The 17,415-nt window shown below is 37.2% G+C and overlaps 1 protein-coding gene across 3 annotated transcripts in view; it reads right to left on the reverse strand.

The window, feature by feature from the left end:
* Window positions 1–7,435: 7,435 nt before the first annotated feature.
* Window positions 7,436–17,415, reverse strand: part of LOC147626486 (uncharacterized) — a 29,498-nt gene continuing 19,518 nt past the window's right edge. For all 3 annotated transcript variants that reach the window (XM_086816931.1, XM_086816932.1, XM_086816930.1), the window contains one exon: window positions 7,436–7,643. In XM_086816931.1, the coding sequence (XP_086673057.1) occupies window positions 7,549–7,643 (95 nt within the window). In that variant the 3' untranslated portion in view covers window positions 7,436–7,548. The remainder of the gene's footprint in view (window positions 7,644–17,415) is intronic.

The raw sequence follows: 17,415 nt of genomic DNA on the forward strand, positions 1-17,415 counted from the left end.
CAGCAACACTCCAACTCACTAGGGTTGGTTCAACATCCAAGATCTAAGAGGGGGTGTTAGCAGTCATCTCCTGTCTGTACAATGAGGGCCTTTGTTGTGGGTGCCCGCTCAGGAGCTTTTCTCATTGTTCCCTAGTTTTCCATGTTTCTCCTATTTTTTTGTGGGTTGTGGGAGGCTGTCTTGTGCTGGCTGACTCTCTCTGGTCTGGCCGACTGATGTCCTTTGTTGGTCGACTATGTATATGCTGGCCAACTATATTTTACAGTTCTACACCACTCATAACGGCACTCATGTTTCTCCTATTTTTTTGTGGGTTGTGGGAGGCTGTCTTGTGCTGGCTGACTCTCTCTGGTCTGGCCGACTGATGTCCTCTGTTGGTCGACTATGTATATGCTGGCCAACTATATTTTACAGTTCTACACCACTCATAACGGCGCCACCTGACCAACCATCATGCAAGATTTCCCATCAGTTTCATGACCTCAGTTACAACTATGGCGACCACGATTGCAAGAGTCCCTATAGCAATGGCACTAGCCATAGTTAACACATCCTTCTCATCGGCTAGGTCCGTAGAAGGAGGAACCTTCACCCAAGATCCTTGATTCCTTGCATCTTCCTCTACTTTTCCAATGCACTCTAGAGCAAGGGGGACATCCTCATCACAAATGACTAGACCAATGGCACCCTTAGCTCATATGCTATTGGTACCTATGGAAATTCATGTACTCATATTACTCCTCTCTTATTCATGTCATTCCACCTGCAGAGGCAACACCTTACATACCACATGTTTCCCCTATTGTACGAATACCTTAAGAAGTAGGCCCCTTCCAACAACTGATCCAATAGCCTTTGTGCAAAATAATTGGGGAGAGCTATGGCTAAAAGTATAAGACCAATCATGAGTAATAATGAACGGAGTAGCTCTGGAGAGGCTGCACAAATCGGAAGCTTACACACAAAATCACTGGAGAGGGAAACCCTAGAAGACACCTCAAGATCTTTGATCAAATTTGTGAGGCCTGAGATGAGAGGAATGATCTTGCAAAGACCAACACATTTAGCTTTACAGTAAATGACAAAGTTGGTGATTGGTGTCAGACTCTGAGAGTTGAACAATTTCCAAACTTTACTAGGCTTTGAAGGTTATTCCTAAAGCATTTTGTGAGTGAGGGAGCTTTGTGGATTGTGGCTTCATAGTTGCACAAATCTGAGAGAAGATGAGTCAGTGAGAGGTTTGTGGAGCGTGGCTTCACACTTGCACAAAGCTAAGACAAAAGACGATGAGTCAATGAGAGATCTTATTAGTCATCTTAAGCATTTGAACTCTCTCTTTTCTCTACACGAGTGCTTTTCCAACAATCAACTGCTTGATCAATCGGGCTTAAACATGAACATATCCATAAAAGTTTGGTCATTAGAGGTATCACCATTTGGGAGGACATCATGGCTAATGCCATCCAACTTAAGGATAAAGGGAGTAAGAGCTTTAGATTCTAAGTATGCTACGTTAGCACCACCACTACAAAACCTATAGCTAAAGGTAACACTTTAGCGGAAATGACTTGGACAGACTTCTCAAAATCCCTCCAAGATGAAATGAAGGCTACCAAAGCTTCAAACAATGTGCACATGTACCAAGGAGAGAGTTACGTTGGTTTTCCATTTTCTGTCAGGGACATACCACTAGCAAATTTCCAATTTTAAGAGCTTGTTGCAATGGTAACTGTATCTTTTGTGGGCACTATGGTCACAAAGCCCGAGATTTCTGAACATGCCTACATGCCATAGCCAATACAATGAGACCATAGCTAGCATTGCCAACACCACAACAAACACTAGCCCTTTTTCCTGTAACAAATTAAGCAATGGTTAAGCAACCCATTTAAGAGACATGCAATAACTCCTTTCAAAGGGCATGCACCATGCACCCAATGTGCCATTATCTCCACCAGTCTTGGGACTGAACCACCTCCACTAAGGATGACACCTCTTAATCAAGTAGGCTTCAAGGAGCCCACCAATTACCAAGAATATAAGGTGGATGTCGAACCCACCCCCCACCTCATTGAGGACCCCATCGAGCTTCATCCTAACTATTATGTAGTGGATGGGAGAGAGGGAATCAAGCCAATTACCAACTTTTTACGATGGGAAGGGGTCTAGAAATTAATGCCACAACTAGAAGAATGCCTCTTCAATTTCACCACTATCAAGGTCCCCATTGTGTTTTGGAATGCCCTTTGAAGTTTTCTCAACTCAACCAAGTAGTGTGCTCAAACATGCCACTGGCTACTTGTAACCATTGTGGCATAGATCATTGGATTAAGCACTGCCCCAACAAGATTGTGGTGGACAAGCCCATAGACGAGACCCATCATCACACCCCTAAACACCCACACCCCTAAACATGATTGGAATAAAGAATCAGACTCAAAGGAAGATCATAAAAAATTTAGACCACAAATCTTTGAATGCTATCATTTGGCAAGCCCAAAATCAGCATATTCTCAAGTAACAATCTATGGCATTGGTAGTAGCAAAATCTAAGAAGAAGAAGAGAAATAGGATTTAAAAAATTGGTTAAGAATGGAAAAATTAAGGAAACCAAAAAGAGGGCCGATTTTGAATAGGGTAGGGAAATACCCTCCAAAACTAAGAGCATGGGAAAGGAGACGGGCCATGGGAACCTGTAATTCTTGAAACTAGATCACACATGACAAAACTTATCTCTTATCTTGACCCTCAAAACGAGACTGAGAAATGCTAAGAATTTAGTGATTTAGTTAAAAAAACATAATACGAGCTTGAACCAAAACCCAAGCAAGTGAGAGTCTCAAATACTATACACCCTAGTACCTTAATGTCTACTACTGAGATTTGCAAACCTCTAGATGTCTTAAGTGTCATCATGGAAGATACTGAGGCCTCCACCACTCACATAGTTTGGTCCCTAACTGGTTGAAGGGATAACTACCATATGGAAACCCTAAGCCCATCTTAGAGATGGATTTTTGAGTCTCACCAACACCTATTTATGGAAAGGAGGTCATGAATGCACCACTTAATATCCCCAAATTGTTAAACTTTATGGCCTCAAAAACCGGTACAACCATAACCGCCTGATTGAGTAGAGATCCTAAATTGTTTGAAGCGATGAGAGCTCTCCTTAATGGAGAACTCGATGTTGGATTACCCCTATTTGCAGACATGCATATAAGGCACGTCCCCATATACAATGGTGGAGACACCTTGAGTTGTACCCAAATGGATAGTCCCATTGGAAGAAGAAAATATCAAATCTATGGTTTAAATTCCACTTAACAAACTGGGACAATACTTTGAAGGTGATGAGTCTAACGCACTACTACCAGTTACTGTCGCCGCCAAGGGCATCACAGTAATGGGCGTCCTAGATGGTGGTGCAGGAGTGAGCATAATCACCAAGAAATGTTGGGAGAAGATGGCCAATCCATGTCTAGAAGTCTGAGACATCATTGTCAATATGGGTAATGGAACTATCACCAAACCTATTGGGATCAAGGTTCGTAAACATCGGGTTAAACATCTCTTCATTGTTATGGAATTTTCCAAACAAGCCGAATCATATGAAATGATCTTAGGACACCTGTTCTCATAAGAGAGGAAAAGATGGTACACAACTAGTCTAAGAACCATATATAACCTCCAATTGGATGATTCCATCATCAAGGTTGATCTTATGACTGGCCACATACATCCTATAGGTAGTGGAGGACTTTTTTAAAACCGTTTAGACACCACCATTTATTCATCCCCATTACAATATTGCTATACTTGTAGAGAAGAGAGTGATGCAGGGAAGAATCCACCCCATAAGGATGCTGAGAAAAAAGATATTAAGCCTAAAGATGATCTAAACTAGATTACATATGATGGCCACAATTAATAGTCACTAGGGAACCAGAGGATCTACATGGGTGGTGTGAGGAGCTCCCTAAGGTTGTGCCCCTCCTATGAATGATTCATGCTCTACCTTCTGATGCCAAGTGGATTGGTTATGGTGAACTTGCATGCTTCTCATTACAAGAAAGCCGCCAAGGAAAGGGCCACTCAAAAGAAGACATAAGTCTAAGAGGAGGCAAGGGAAAGACGAGCCAAACTTCAACAACGTCGAGAAGAAAAACTTAGACCTGCTGCACAAGCCTTTGTTGGAGAGGTTAAAGGAGACACAGAGGAGCACATAGCACCTCTACAAACATCCATTCAATTGCATATCCCTTATGGTAAAGTGCTTTGAAATGCATTGCTTGATACGGGGACTAGTCACAATCTAAGTTCCTTCAATGCGTGAAACCAGTTGGGAAAACTCCAACTCATAGATACCTCCTTAAAGGTGAAAGATATCCATGGTAGAAACACCAAGGTTCTTGGGCTAGTACAAATAGAAACATACTATGATGGCAACACACCTAGTGGGAGAATTCCTAGGTATTCCTGGCCCATACCATTATATATATAATTTATTTATTTATTTCATTCACTAAAATTTTTTAACTCTTTTGATTTGGTTCTTTTTTAAAACCAAGATATCTATAGCTTTGTCTAAAAACACATGTATGCAATTTTATCATATACCTATAGCTTTGTTTACCTTAAAACACATGTATGCTATTTTATCATATACCTTCTTTGGGTGTGTTTATTTTTAGTTTATAAACTTTAATATGTACTGTACTATTTTTAAATCTATAAACTTTTATATGCTAGTTATTACAATTACAAGCTAGTTGTTGGTAATATTTACTGAAGGTGGATCTGAATCTTTCCATCATTACCCTAGTTGTTGCAATGTATCTTCTGGCTTGGCATCTCCACTACCTTTTTTTACTTATTGTGATTTATGTTGCCTCTTTCTTTTCCTACGACCATCTTGGCAAACGTTTTTCCTTGATTAGTCCCCTTTCTTTATTCGATATTATATGTTCTCCTTGTCTAACCATCTCTACTCTTGTCTCTTTCAATGCTCCATAAAACATGGAAAAAATGTTAGTAATAAATGCAGGTATAATGCCCCATATGTTGTAGTGCTAGTAGGAAATGGGCGGCACAAGAGTTGCAAGCCTTTATAGATCATTGCCTTCAATCACTTAAGAGCCCTTTATTAGATTTCCAATCGTAATTCCATGTCTTTTAGACTTGTTAAGTCTCTCAACCTTTAAAAAAAGTGACAGCCTTTAATGAAGGCTTCAATGTGCTATTAAGTGGGTAGTGAGCATCAATAATGTAGGATACTGAGAGGCACTTTCGGGCACTAATAAAGCTTCTTAGAGATCCATCAACCTATATTCAAATAATTAATGTCCTAAAAACGTCATTAGCACCATTGTATTATAGTGTTATAAAATTATTAAAATTAGCCCTTCAACCTTTAAGATTTGTTATCTATTGTGGTGGCAATGTGGATGGGAGGGAGGAAAAGGTAGGCCCATGAATCTTCTTTGGCATTGATTAAGCCTCACTAGTGTTATCCAGTCACACAAATACATTGGGATATACATCCGTGCTCTTGTAAAATCGATAATTGGTTCTTACTTGAGAAGCTATTTCTTAAGTCTAGTATGCAATCGTTAATTCTCAAGCCTTTCATAGCTTCTTCAAAAGGTGATACCCACTATTTCTTGACAAAGGATAACAATAACACATTTCTTATAAAGTTTTCATGCTCTAATGTTTTTAAATTTCTCTAAACTTTAGTAATTTTAAATGGATCTAAGTGAGGACCTACTTCTAAGTTTCATGTTTGGCCTTTACTTTGTAAAAAACTGCTAGTTTCATTGAAAGTTTTCATTTGCACCTTTGTTTTCTTATCATTTCTATTAAATAAGCCTTTTTGGTTGATTGAAAACTAAACATAACCCACACATCACCATCAATGACTCCATGAAGTGGCGGATCAAAGTTACTAAATATGCCAAGAATATTCTCAAGATTCTTAGTAAGAAACAAAAGCATCACAAAACTTCTCTTTGCAGAGTATAATGTGAAATAAATTATTTTAGATATTTTTATGAATACCATCTCTTGCAAGTATAAACACTTTTATGATAAATATTAAAAATTGTTATTGGATTTAAACAATACACCTTCCATAAGGAAATAGAAAGAGTCATCCATTTGCAGTCAATCACGTGATATCATACATGTATTTGGAAAGTCAATTAGTTTTGAGTAAATGTATTTGCTCGTGACTAGATTTGAGTAAATGTATTTGCTCGTGACTAGATTTGAGTAAATTATTTGCTCGTGACTAGATTTGAGTAAATGTATTTGCTCGTGACTAGATTTGAGTAAATGTATTTGCTCGTGAGTGACTAGATTTGAGTAAATATATTTGGTCATCACTCATAGTTCTTTTATTTATTTGAGTAACTACCAAAAAAATATTTGGAAGGTTGGCACCCCTTAACATTTTCATGTGTATCCCCTAAGGGTCATATTATCAATCTATGGTCCTCAAGTATGTTTGTGTGTATATGCATGAAAGAAGGGCTATTATTTTTAGATTACATGGAGTATTTTAGTCTTTTATAACTCTCAAAACTATTGTGACTACACAATAGAAACTATGAGGACTTCATGCTCTTACAAATCTATTACTTCTTCATAATCAATTTAGGTACTATAATTAAGTTTTAATTAATTAGCTACTTATTCATAATTAGTTAGCTACTATAATTAAGTTTAAAGATCTAGTTAATATATTAATATATAATTTATATCAATATGTTATTTATGTTAGATACCACATAACCTATATAGCATGGGTAAATTTAACCCAGTACTCTCTCGCTCTCTTTCTATTTATATATATATAATTTATTTATTTATTTATTTCATTCACTAAAATTTTTTAACTCTTTTGATTTAGTTCTTTTTTAAAACAAAGATATCTATAGCTTTGTCTAAAAACACATGCATGCAATTTTATCACATACCTATAGCTTTGTCTACCTTAAAACACGTACGCTATTTTATCATATACCTTCTTTGGGTGTGATTATTTTTAGTTTATAAACTTTAATATGTACTATACTATTTTTAAATCTATAAACATTTATATGCTAGTTATTACAAATACAAGCTAGTTGGTACTATTTAATGAAGGTGGATCTGAATCTTTCCATTAAAGACACTTTAAACCTTGTGGATGAGACCTTATGCAAGATGCTAACTAGTAGTCTAATCTTCCCATGAAATACTAGGGTAGAGATCAATTGTGTAGTTGTCATTTTGAGCAAGTTCTCTCTACAAGCTCTTAGAGAATCATTAGAAAGCTATATAAGTGTTAAGATACATCCAAGGTAGTCAAGAGTATGGCATCATCTTAGACTATGTTGTAGGCATAAATTTTATACTTGGTTTTTATGACTCCGATATGTTCAAAGGGGCTCATCAAATATACATCATCACAACAACAAGCTAGATTTCATTCATGAATAGAAGGGCATAAACTTGACTCATTTGTACTGTGTACATATAGAAAATACAACGATTTAGCCCTGCTTAAATATTCCACTCAAGAGGAATGTCAAAGGCCTTGATCTTTGGACTAACTATAATTGGTCCTATGCTCCATCCATTATTATAATCACCATAGTCTACAAGAACCATACAAATGTGAAAAAACCTAAACAAATGACAATGTGTCCTTCAAATCTCTCTCTCTCTCTCTCTCTCTCTCTCTCTCTCTCTCTCTCTCTTATTTTCCTTTACACCTATCATATCCCTAAGGTACTCAACCTTGCATTTCCAAGTGGCTTTGTGAAAATACATACAATAAATTGTTCTTCTATAGTTCTCTTGCTTCTTGAACCTTGTCACAAACAAAATAATAATTAGCTTCAATATGCTTTGTCCTTCATGAAAAACTAGGTTCTTTCCAAGTTTAATATAGTTTTGGTTGTCACCAAATATTGTGTCTTCTTGATTCACCACCCATGATCTCTTCAAGTAATATCCTCAGCCAAAGACATTTGCACACTACATTTTTGACTGAATTATACTTCACTTTAATAGAAGATAAAGCCGTAGTTTCTTGCTTTTTATTTTTCCACAAAATAGACCTAGAACTAAGTGAAAATATAATTGTGGATATTGACTTTCAATCACAATATTACTTGCCCAATCTATATCACAATTTCTTAAAAGTATCAAATCACAAGATGATGTGTGGATATTTGAGTACACACTTTGCTACTCTCTAATGTGACTTTTTTAGGTCAGTCATATGTTAACTTATGGTACTCAGAGCATAAGTTATGCCATAGTATCCTCATCATTCCTCCTTTTGGTTATCGCATATGAATGAAGCATCATATTGAGCACATCCATGTAGGTCTCCCTATGTCTTTCACCTCCACCGATACCGAAAACCATCTTGCACTACTCTATGTTAGGATGCTCAATCAGAGCAATGATAAATGAACATTGGGAGATGAAGGTGTCAGATCCTAGAAATGGTGTTTTACGTTCACAAGATTATGCACCCCATAAGTGAATATTCTTTTCTATGTGCACTATGGGCACCTGTGGGAGGACTTGTGGAGCAAGTTCTTGTGTGGAGGAGGAAATATCTAAAGTAATGGTGGCGAGGGGAGGAGAAGAAGGCAAAGTGGGTGTGTGAAGAGTGTCCAGAGAATGGGGAGGGGAGGAGAAGAAGGCAAAGTGGGTTGTGAAGAGCATCCAAAGAAAGGGGAGGGGTAGGTTTTGGCTCACCAATAGCATGTTGATGTGTTCACATGTTATCCCTCTTTCTTTATTCCTCACAAACACCAAGGGCATGGGATTTTCTGCAATTTTTGCTCTTACAGCTTTGAGAACCCATTATAAAGAGAGTTGAGCTAAGATTTTATAATAATTAAGAAGAGAAAAAAGGGTAAGAGTTTCTGAGACTTAAGATGTTGGAAAAGCTAAGAGAGTTAAGGTAAGTCTAGTCTAGAATAGTTCAGAGAGTTTAGAAGAGACTCAAGAAGCGAAGAGAGTTATGTAAGAGTTTAGAATAGTTAAGAGAGTTAAGATATTTAAGAGAGCTGATAAGAAGAGAATTAAGAGTTAAGAGAGCTATAAGAAGAGAGTTAAGAGCTCAAAGAGAAGAATTAAGAGTTAAGAGAGCTAATAAGAAGAGAATTAAGAGTTAAGAGAGCTAATAAGAAGAGAATTAAGAGTTAAGAGAGCTATAAGAAGAGAGTTAAGAGCTCAAAGAGAAGAAGAGAGTAAAGATGCTCTTACGATATTGCTTTATTAGTAGTAGGAGTTTGTGCTCGATTACTTTGTTAGTAGGAGTTTGTGCTTAGTGAGCAAGGAATCTTGCTTAAAATTTATTGGATATCAATTAGAATATATACATGAGTATTTAAACATAATTATTATTATTATAGATTTAAATTTTAAAAATTCTAAATTTTAAAAAATTTTAAAAAATGTGATAGATATATTGTTTTTTAAGCCAAAAAAATACATAATAGTATGTAGCTATATAGTTACTATTTTTTCTTTTATTTTATTTTTTTATAATATTAAAATTATATAAATTAAAAATGTAATTTTAATATTAATTATTAATATATTTTTTACTATTTAATTATTAAAATTATAAATATCATAAAAACATAATTTAAATCCTAAAAATGTATTTTTTCATAGGGATATATGCATGTATAAAGCCATGGGGGTGTTGATGATGTGCCAAGAGTGTCATCATGCGTGACATGTCCATCTGTGCATGACATGGGACACATCATACAATGTGGAGGGATAATGAGGAGTGTGCATGACATGGAATTACGTAAGGTGGTATTCCATGTCAACATCTGTGAGGTGGCATGCAAAGGTGGACAAATGATGTGACATTAAGAATGACTACGATGATGAGAATCGTGAGTCAACTAGGTTGACCATGCTAGCATGGATACTTTAGGTGGCATAGCATGATGCTTACATAGACTCTCCCCAAGTTGACATGGATAATTGAGGTGGCAAGTTGCAACATGAAGCTTACGTGGAAACTTTCCAAGATGATGCTTACATGGACTTTTCCCAAGTTGATGTGGACACAAGCTAACATGAACATTCAGGAGGTCTACCCACCAAGCCTAGACTAAAAACACTAACTAAGCTCACATATGGCAAGATCTTTAGGCTTGGTGGATTACCAAAGCTAACTAAGCTTCGTTTTAGACTTGAAACAGAACATTCTATGTAAAATGAGGATTTTCACTTGGAAGGGATGAAAAAGGATCCTTACTCAAATATGTATATCTAGACACACACACACACACACACACACACACATACATACATACATATATATATATGTAGGTATGTATGTATCTATGTATGTATGTATGATATCATACATACATACATAGATGTGTACATACATATGTATATATATGTATATGTATGTATGTATGTATGTATGTACGTATGTATGATATATATATATATGTATGTATGTATCTATATATATATATAGATATATATATATATATATATATATATATAGAGAGAGAGAGAGAGAGAGGGAGAGAGAGAGAAGAGAAATCCACGGCAAAGGAGGCTTTGGTGTCTGACAGTGATTATGATTGCATGTCACCTCGTAGTCTGGAGTCGTAGTCTGGAGGTGTGGTTTTCCATGGTTCCTAAGGTGGTTATGTCAGCGATGCTAGCTTTCCATACTCGACATCTAACAGCTTGTTGTGTTCATGTGTCTTATGGACATGCTTAAGATCAGAGTGGCCTTGGTTTTTCCAAGGAGGATGACTTGCTCCCAATTGTAGATATGCAGACTCTTGATCCAGTTTCTAGTGGTGATGATGCCCACTTTCCCCCACGCTATTTGGGTTATACATTGATGAGGTGGCTGACTTCATATATATATATATATATATATATATATATATATATATATATATATATATGTATATGTATGTATGTATGTATGTATGTATGTATGTATGTATGTATGTATGTACGTATGTACGTACGTACGTACGTACGTACATATGTATGTATATATGTATGTATGTATATATGTATGTATATATACATATACATATACATGCGTATGTATATGTATATGTATATGTATATGTATATGTATATGTGTGTGTGTGTGTGTGTGTGTATGTGTGTGTGTGTGTGTGTATGTGTGTGTGTGTGTACGATCCTGCCTTTGAGGCAGACCTCCCCGCAGACATTCGACGACCCCCGCAGCCGGCACAGCCTCCTCGACGTGCACAGCAGCCTCGATGCGCACGTCGACCGGCAGTTAGAGATGATATTTTGATTGGGTTGCCGTTGATAGAGTGACTAAACTCAGACTATTGGTTACAGTGCTGAGAGCAAGGGTTACAGATTGTATCATCCGCAGTTAAAGCGTATCTTGATTAGTCGAGATGTTGTTTTTGTGGAAGATGCTGTGCAGCCTTTGTTATCATGTACCAAAGAGATAGGTGTGAGCTCATGGGATGTATTTGATACGTTGTTGCCTCTATTTACAAGTGGGAATTCAAATGTAAGTCCTAATGAGGTAAATACTCAGCCTATGCAAATTTCAAACGACATCATAGATCAGCCTATTTTTGATGCAGATTTACAGGATGTAATTCATGAGGATAGGGCTGAAAATGAGCAGGCTAGAGGTATGCCTAAATGGCTGGTGCAAACCTTGCGTGATAGTAAAATTGATGCACCTATTTCTACTCGTACTCGTTCAAGTTTTCAGCATGCCTCTTATGCATCAGATTGTTATGCTTTGGCTATGTCTAGTATGTGTGAAGAGGAAGAACCTCTTTCATTTGATGAGGCACAAAAATCAGAAAATTGGTTGGCTGCAATGCAAAGTGAATATGATGCTATAATGACTCCACCTCTCATAGTTTGATCCCTAATTATTAAAATATCAAAGCCACTTATGGGGGTAATCATTGTATTTGGACACCAAAACATAAATGTATATCACTAGTCTCACTGATGCCGCTTACAAATTCCCAAGTCTCCTTAGTGATGGATAAAATATTCAATAGCTCAAATGCCATCAAAGGGAAAGCTATTGTAAAAGAACCTTCACCACCAATGCCCAAACAAGTATGGATCCCAAAGAGAAACACTATCATGTAAGATATGGTGATTGATGTGGTGAATCTTATACATCACTAAATGTTACAAAACCATTGTTGGCTATCCACCAAGACCTGACCCATTGGTTTCCCTAGACTGACCCACTATGCAAGTGTCAACTCCATTGCTCATCTATAAGGGAGAACCCATAAGCTCCATCTGGTCTTATGAGAGCCCTTTACCACCATTAAAGCTATAAATTGACATGCCACAACAAGTAACAAAGGGCGCTCATAGCCAACAAACACTAATGGAGCACAGTTGGAAGGGATGGTTACCAAAAACCTACAAATAACTTCCACAAGATCAAGGTATAATTGAAAGCAGGAAGGGGAGACTTATGCTAATATCATTACTTTTACCCTCCATGTTTTTCCCAAAAAGTTTATGTCTATATCAAGAGAGGGAACCTATTGGAAAAAGCTAACCCACGATAATATAGCTTGAACCAAGAGTGTAACAACAATACAACTATACACATACTAAAAATCAGACTAACCATAAAGATAAAAATAAAAAATAAAAAATAGAAATAAAAAAGATGATGAGAAAGAGCACATGTCAAATAAAAGAATGAAGTATGACTCTACTATGACTTCAGGCCATGATCATGAACTTTTCATGGATCGATACAAGTGATCCTATCTTGGACCCATATTTCCTAAAATGGTACTAGCTAAGTATTCCTCCTTTTGAGACCCATTCACTATTTTTATGCACCAATCTGTAAGTGATGTTGTGAAGCCACCTTTGTGGGACTCTTCTGCCTATAGTTTCATCCCCTTGCACTATGCTTTACATGTTGTACGTAGTGTCCTACTTATGTTGGCACTGTAGAAATTATTTTAGGCACTATGGGATAAGAGTATTGCAATCCATGATAGGATTGTCACATGTGGTACGTAGTGTTGTACTTATGTTGGCACTATAGAAATTATTTTAGGTGCTATGGGATAGGATTATTGCAGTCCATAGTAGGAGAGACACCATAACATCACGATGATGTGAATTTACATTACCTAGTGGTGGCAGGACCCTATCAAGTAAGAACTACAAGGAACAGCTTGTAGAGCAGGGAAGGAGGGCAAGAACTTATGGAATTACACTATTATTATATGAAGTAATGTTACGGACTCCTTGTCCCTTCTAGATATAGTGGGTGGTTCCCTAGATAACTTAGCTTGCAGTAGCTCTTTAGCTCACTTACATATAGTACCCGTGCCATATCTTCACTCAGACTGTTGCCTAACTAGTACACTAGATGAGACATATATATATGAAGCAAACCCAAGTGAGGAACAAAATCAACCTAGGGATGTCAAATCAAAGCATGCTTACGAGCTATGGTTATCTGATGATGAGCTTGCAAGTTGAGTTTGATTTACAGGTTATTGAGGTGCAGTCATGTACACTAGATCCAAATTTACAACTTACAATGGACACAACCTTGATGGACGAGATTTTCCCACTTGTCCAAGTGTATTCTAAACCCATCCTCAATTATTGTTATTGTTTCAATATTTTTAATGATTATCCATTTAGTACTTGTCTGAGTGCTTTCTTGCATCATTATGTGACTGGTCTATCACTTTTCTAGTTCTTACTTGGATAACCATTTAGGATTTGGCTCGATTTCAATCCTTTTTGAGATCGACCTTAAAGTGTGCCAAAGGTGTATGCCAAGTACTCCACCTTCCTTAGTGTGCCCTCTTTAGTTAAAATAGATCCTTCTAGGTGAATTGTGAAAGTGAAACTAGTTTTTTTAAATAAAAAACAAAGTATAAATACAAAAGAAAACAAAAAAAACCACAAGATGAAAACCATCGCCATGTGAGATCTAGGTAGGACTTTTGGCTCTTAGTGATGGAGCCTTGGAACCATAGCTTGATCTCAGTGGGATGGGACCTTGTGTGGCTAAAAACCTATTAATAAAGGGCTTTAACACTAGTTTGGTAGCTTTGCAGACCTAAATATGTCCTTTCAGGGTTTGCTAAAAAAAATCATATCTTATGAATGGGAGCGATATTTTAGCATTTCTCTTCTAAGGCATGTCTTTATGAATGTGGAAAACCTTAAAAATTTATTAAAATGATAAAAATAACCTGAAGTATAATTGATAAATCACGAATAAGTAGAGGTATATCCAGCACTATAATCCAAATAGGTTACAAATTTACAAAGTAGGTTCGTACATGCAAGAAAAAAATGATCTCGACTCGTTACAAATTTACAAAGTAGGTTCGTACATGCAAGAAAAAAATGATCTCGACTCATTACAAATTTATCCTAAACTTTATATAGCATTTAAGAGATAAGAGATAGATTTTCCATGACAAAAAACTTTATTACATTAATAATTAATTCAATTAAATGTACTTCTCAAAATCTCTTTTTAGTTGTTGAGCTTTGACACCCAAAATATGACAATAATATGAGCTTATATTGTGATTTACTAGTTATACTAATAAATCAATGTCTCCACTAAAGGAATCGATCAAGAATACATATCTAAATATTTCTATTTAGTTAGAAGACAAGGTGATGGTCTCAGCTTGCAAAATTACATTGATAACAAAACAACGTATATGAACCCTTGCTTGTATTTGGATCATCTTTCGGGAGGTTCACTTAAAAATATGTAATTATAGCACATGAGTTCAAATAAGGGGATTTTTAATTCAAAATTTTAAGGTGAATTTACTGAATTACATTTACAGAAAGGGTTTTTTTAATTGATTTTTAAAAAAAATCTTTAGTCCATAAAGAAAAATGGGTCATTTTATTCATGTAAAATTCACAGGTAAGGGTGTTTTTAAATAATCATTGAATGCACGTGATACATAGGGTTTCTTACTAATACACCCCCCCCCCCCCATTTTACAGTTTTGCACCACTCATAACGGCACCACCTGACCAACCATCATGCAAGATTTATTTCATGACCTCGGTTACAACTATGGCGACCACGATTGCAAGAGTCCCTATAGCAATGGCTCCAGCCATAGTTAACACATCCTTCTCATCAGCTAGGTCCGTAGAAGGAGGAACCTTCACCCAAGATCCTTGATTCCTTGCATCTTCCTCTACTTTTCCAATGCACCCTAGAGCAAGGACAAATGACTAGACCAATGGTGCCCTTAGCTCATATGCTATCAGTACCTATGGAAATTCATGTACGACCCCCACCTATCGGACTCATATTACTCCTCTGTGATTCACGTCATTCCACTTGCAGAGGCAACACCTTACATACCACATGTTTCCCCTGTTGTACAAATACCTCAAGAAGCAGGCCCCTTCCAACTGATCCAATAGCCTTTGTGCGGAAGAATTGGGGAGAGCTATGGCTAAAAGTATAAGACCAATCATGAGTAATAATGAATGGAGTAGCAACCCTAGAGAGGCTACACATATTACTCCTCTGTGATTCATGTCATTCCACTTGCAGAGGCAACACCTTACATACCACATGTTTCCCCTGTTGTACGAATACCTCAAGAAGCAGGCCCCTTCCAATTGATTGCGAAAGAATTGGGGAGAGCTATGGCTAAAAGTATAAGACCAATCATGAGTAATAATGAACGGAGTAGCAGCTCTAGAGAGGCTGCACAAATCGCGAAGCTTACACACAAGTTCAATGGAGAGGGAAACCCTAGAAGACACCTCAAGGTCTTTGATCAAGTTTGTGAGGCCTTAGATGGGAGGAATGATCTTGCAAAGATGAGAGGAATGATCTTGCAAAGACCAACACATTTAGCTTTACAGTAAATGACAAAGCTGGTGATTGGTGTCAGACTCTGAGAGTTGAACAATTTCCAAACTTTACTGGGCTTTGAAGGTTATTCCTAAAGCATTTTGTGAGTGAGGGAGCTTTGTGGAGTGTGGCTTCATAGTTGCACAAATCTGAGAGAGAAGAAGATGAGTCAGTGAGAGGTTTGTGGAGCGTGGCTTCACACTTGCACAAAACTGAGACAAAAGACGATGAGTCAATAAGAGATCTTAATAGTCATCTTAAGCATTTGAACTCTCTCTTTTCTCTACACGAGTGCTTTTCCAACAATCAACTGCTTGATCAATCGGGCTTAAACATGAACATATCCATAAAAGTTTAGAGGCATCACCATTTGGGAGGACATCATGGGCTAATGCCATCCAACTTAAGGATACCTTAATGATAAAGGGAGTAAGAGCTTTAGATTCTAAGTATGTTACATTAGCACCAACACTACAAAACCTATAGTTGAAGGTAACACTTTAGCGGAAATGACTTGGACAGACTTCTCAAAATCCCTCCAAGATGAAATGAAGGCTACCAAAGCTTCAAACAATGTGCACATGTACCAAAAGAAGGAGAGAGTTACATTGGTGTTCCATTTTCTGTCAGGGACATACCACTAGCAAATGTCCAATTTTAAGAGCTCGTTGCAATGGTAACTGTATCTTTTGTGGGCACTATGGTCACAAAGCCCGAGATTTCTAAACATGCCTACATGCCATAGCCAATACAATGAGACCATAGCTAGCATTGCTAACACCGCAACAACACTAGCCCTTTTTCTTGTAATAAATTAAGCAATGGTTAAACAACCCATTTAAGAGACACGCAGTAACTCCTATCAAAGGTCATGCACCATGCACCCAATGTGCCATTATCTCCACCAGTCTTGGGACTGAACCACCTCCACTAAGGATGACACCTCTTAATCAAGTAAGCTTCAAGGAGCCCATTAATTACCAAGAATATAAGGTGGATGTGGAACCCACCCCCCACCTCATTGAGGACCCCACCGAGCTTCATCCTAACTATTATGTAGTGGATGGGAGAGAGGGAATCAAGCCAATTTACCAAATTTTTATGATGGAAAGGGATCAGGAAATTAACGCCACAACTAGAAGAATGCCTCTTCAATTTTACCACTATCAAGGTCCCCATCGTGTTTTAGAATGCCCTTTGAAGTTTCCTCAACTCAACCAAGTAGGTGTGGTCTCAAACATGCCACTGGCTACTTGTAACCATTGTGGCATAGATCATTGGATTAAGCACTGCCCCAACAAGATTGTGGTGACAAGCCCATAGACGAGACCCATCATCACACCCCTAAACATGATTGGAATAAGTAATCAAACTCAAAGGCAGATCATAAAAAATTTAGACCACAAATCTTTGAATGTTGTCACTTGGCAAGCCCAAAACCAACATATTCTATGGCATTGGTAGTAGCAAAATCTAAGAAGAAGAAGAGAAATAGG

This window comes from Cibotium barometz, chromosome 22 (genome assembly GCF_041138505.1).
Source record: "Cibotium barometz isolate CiBa-2024 chromosome 22, ASM4113850v1, whole genome shotgun sequence".
Classification (NCBI taxonomy): domain Eukaryota; kingdom Viridiplantae; phylum Streptophyta; class Polypodiopsida; order Cyatheales; family Cibotiaceae; genus Cibotium; species Cibotium barometz.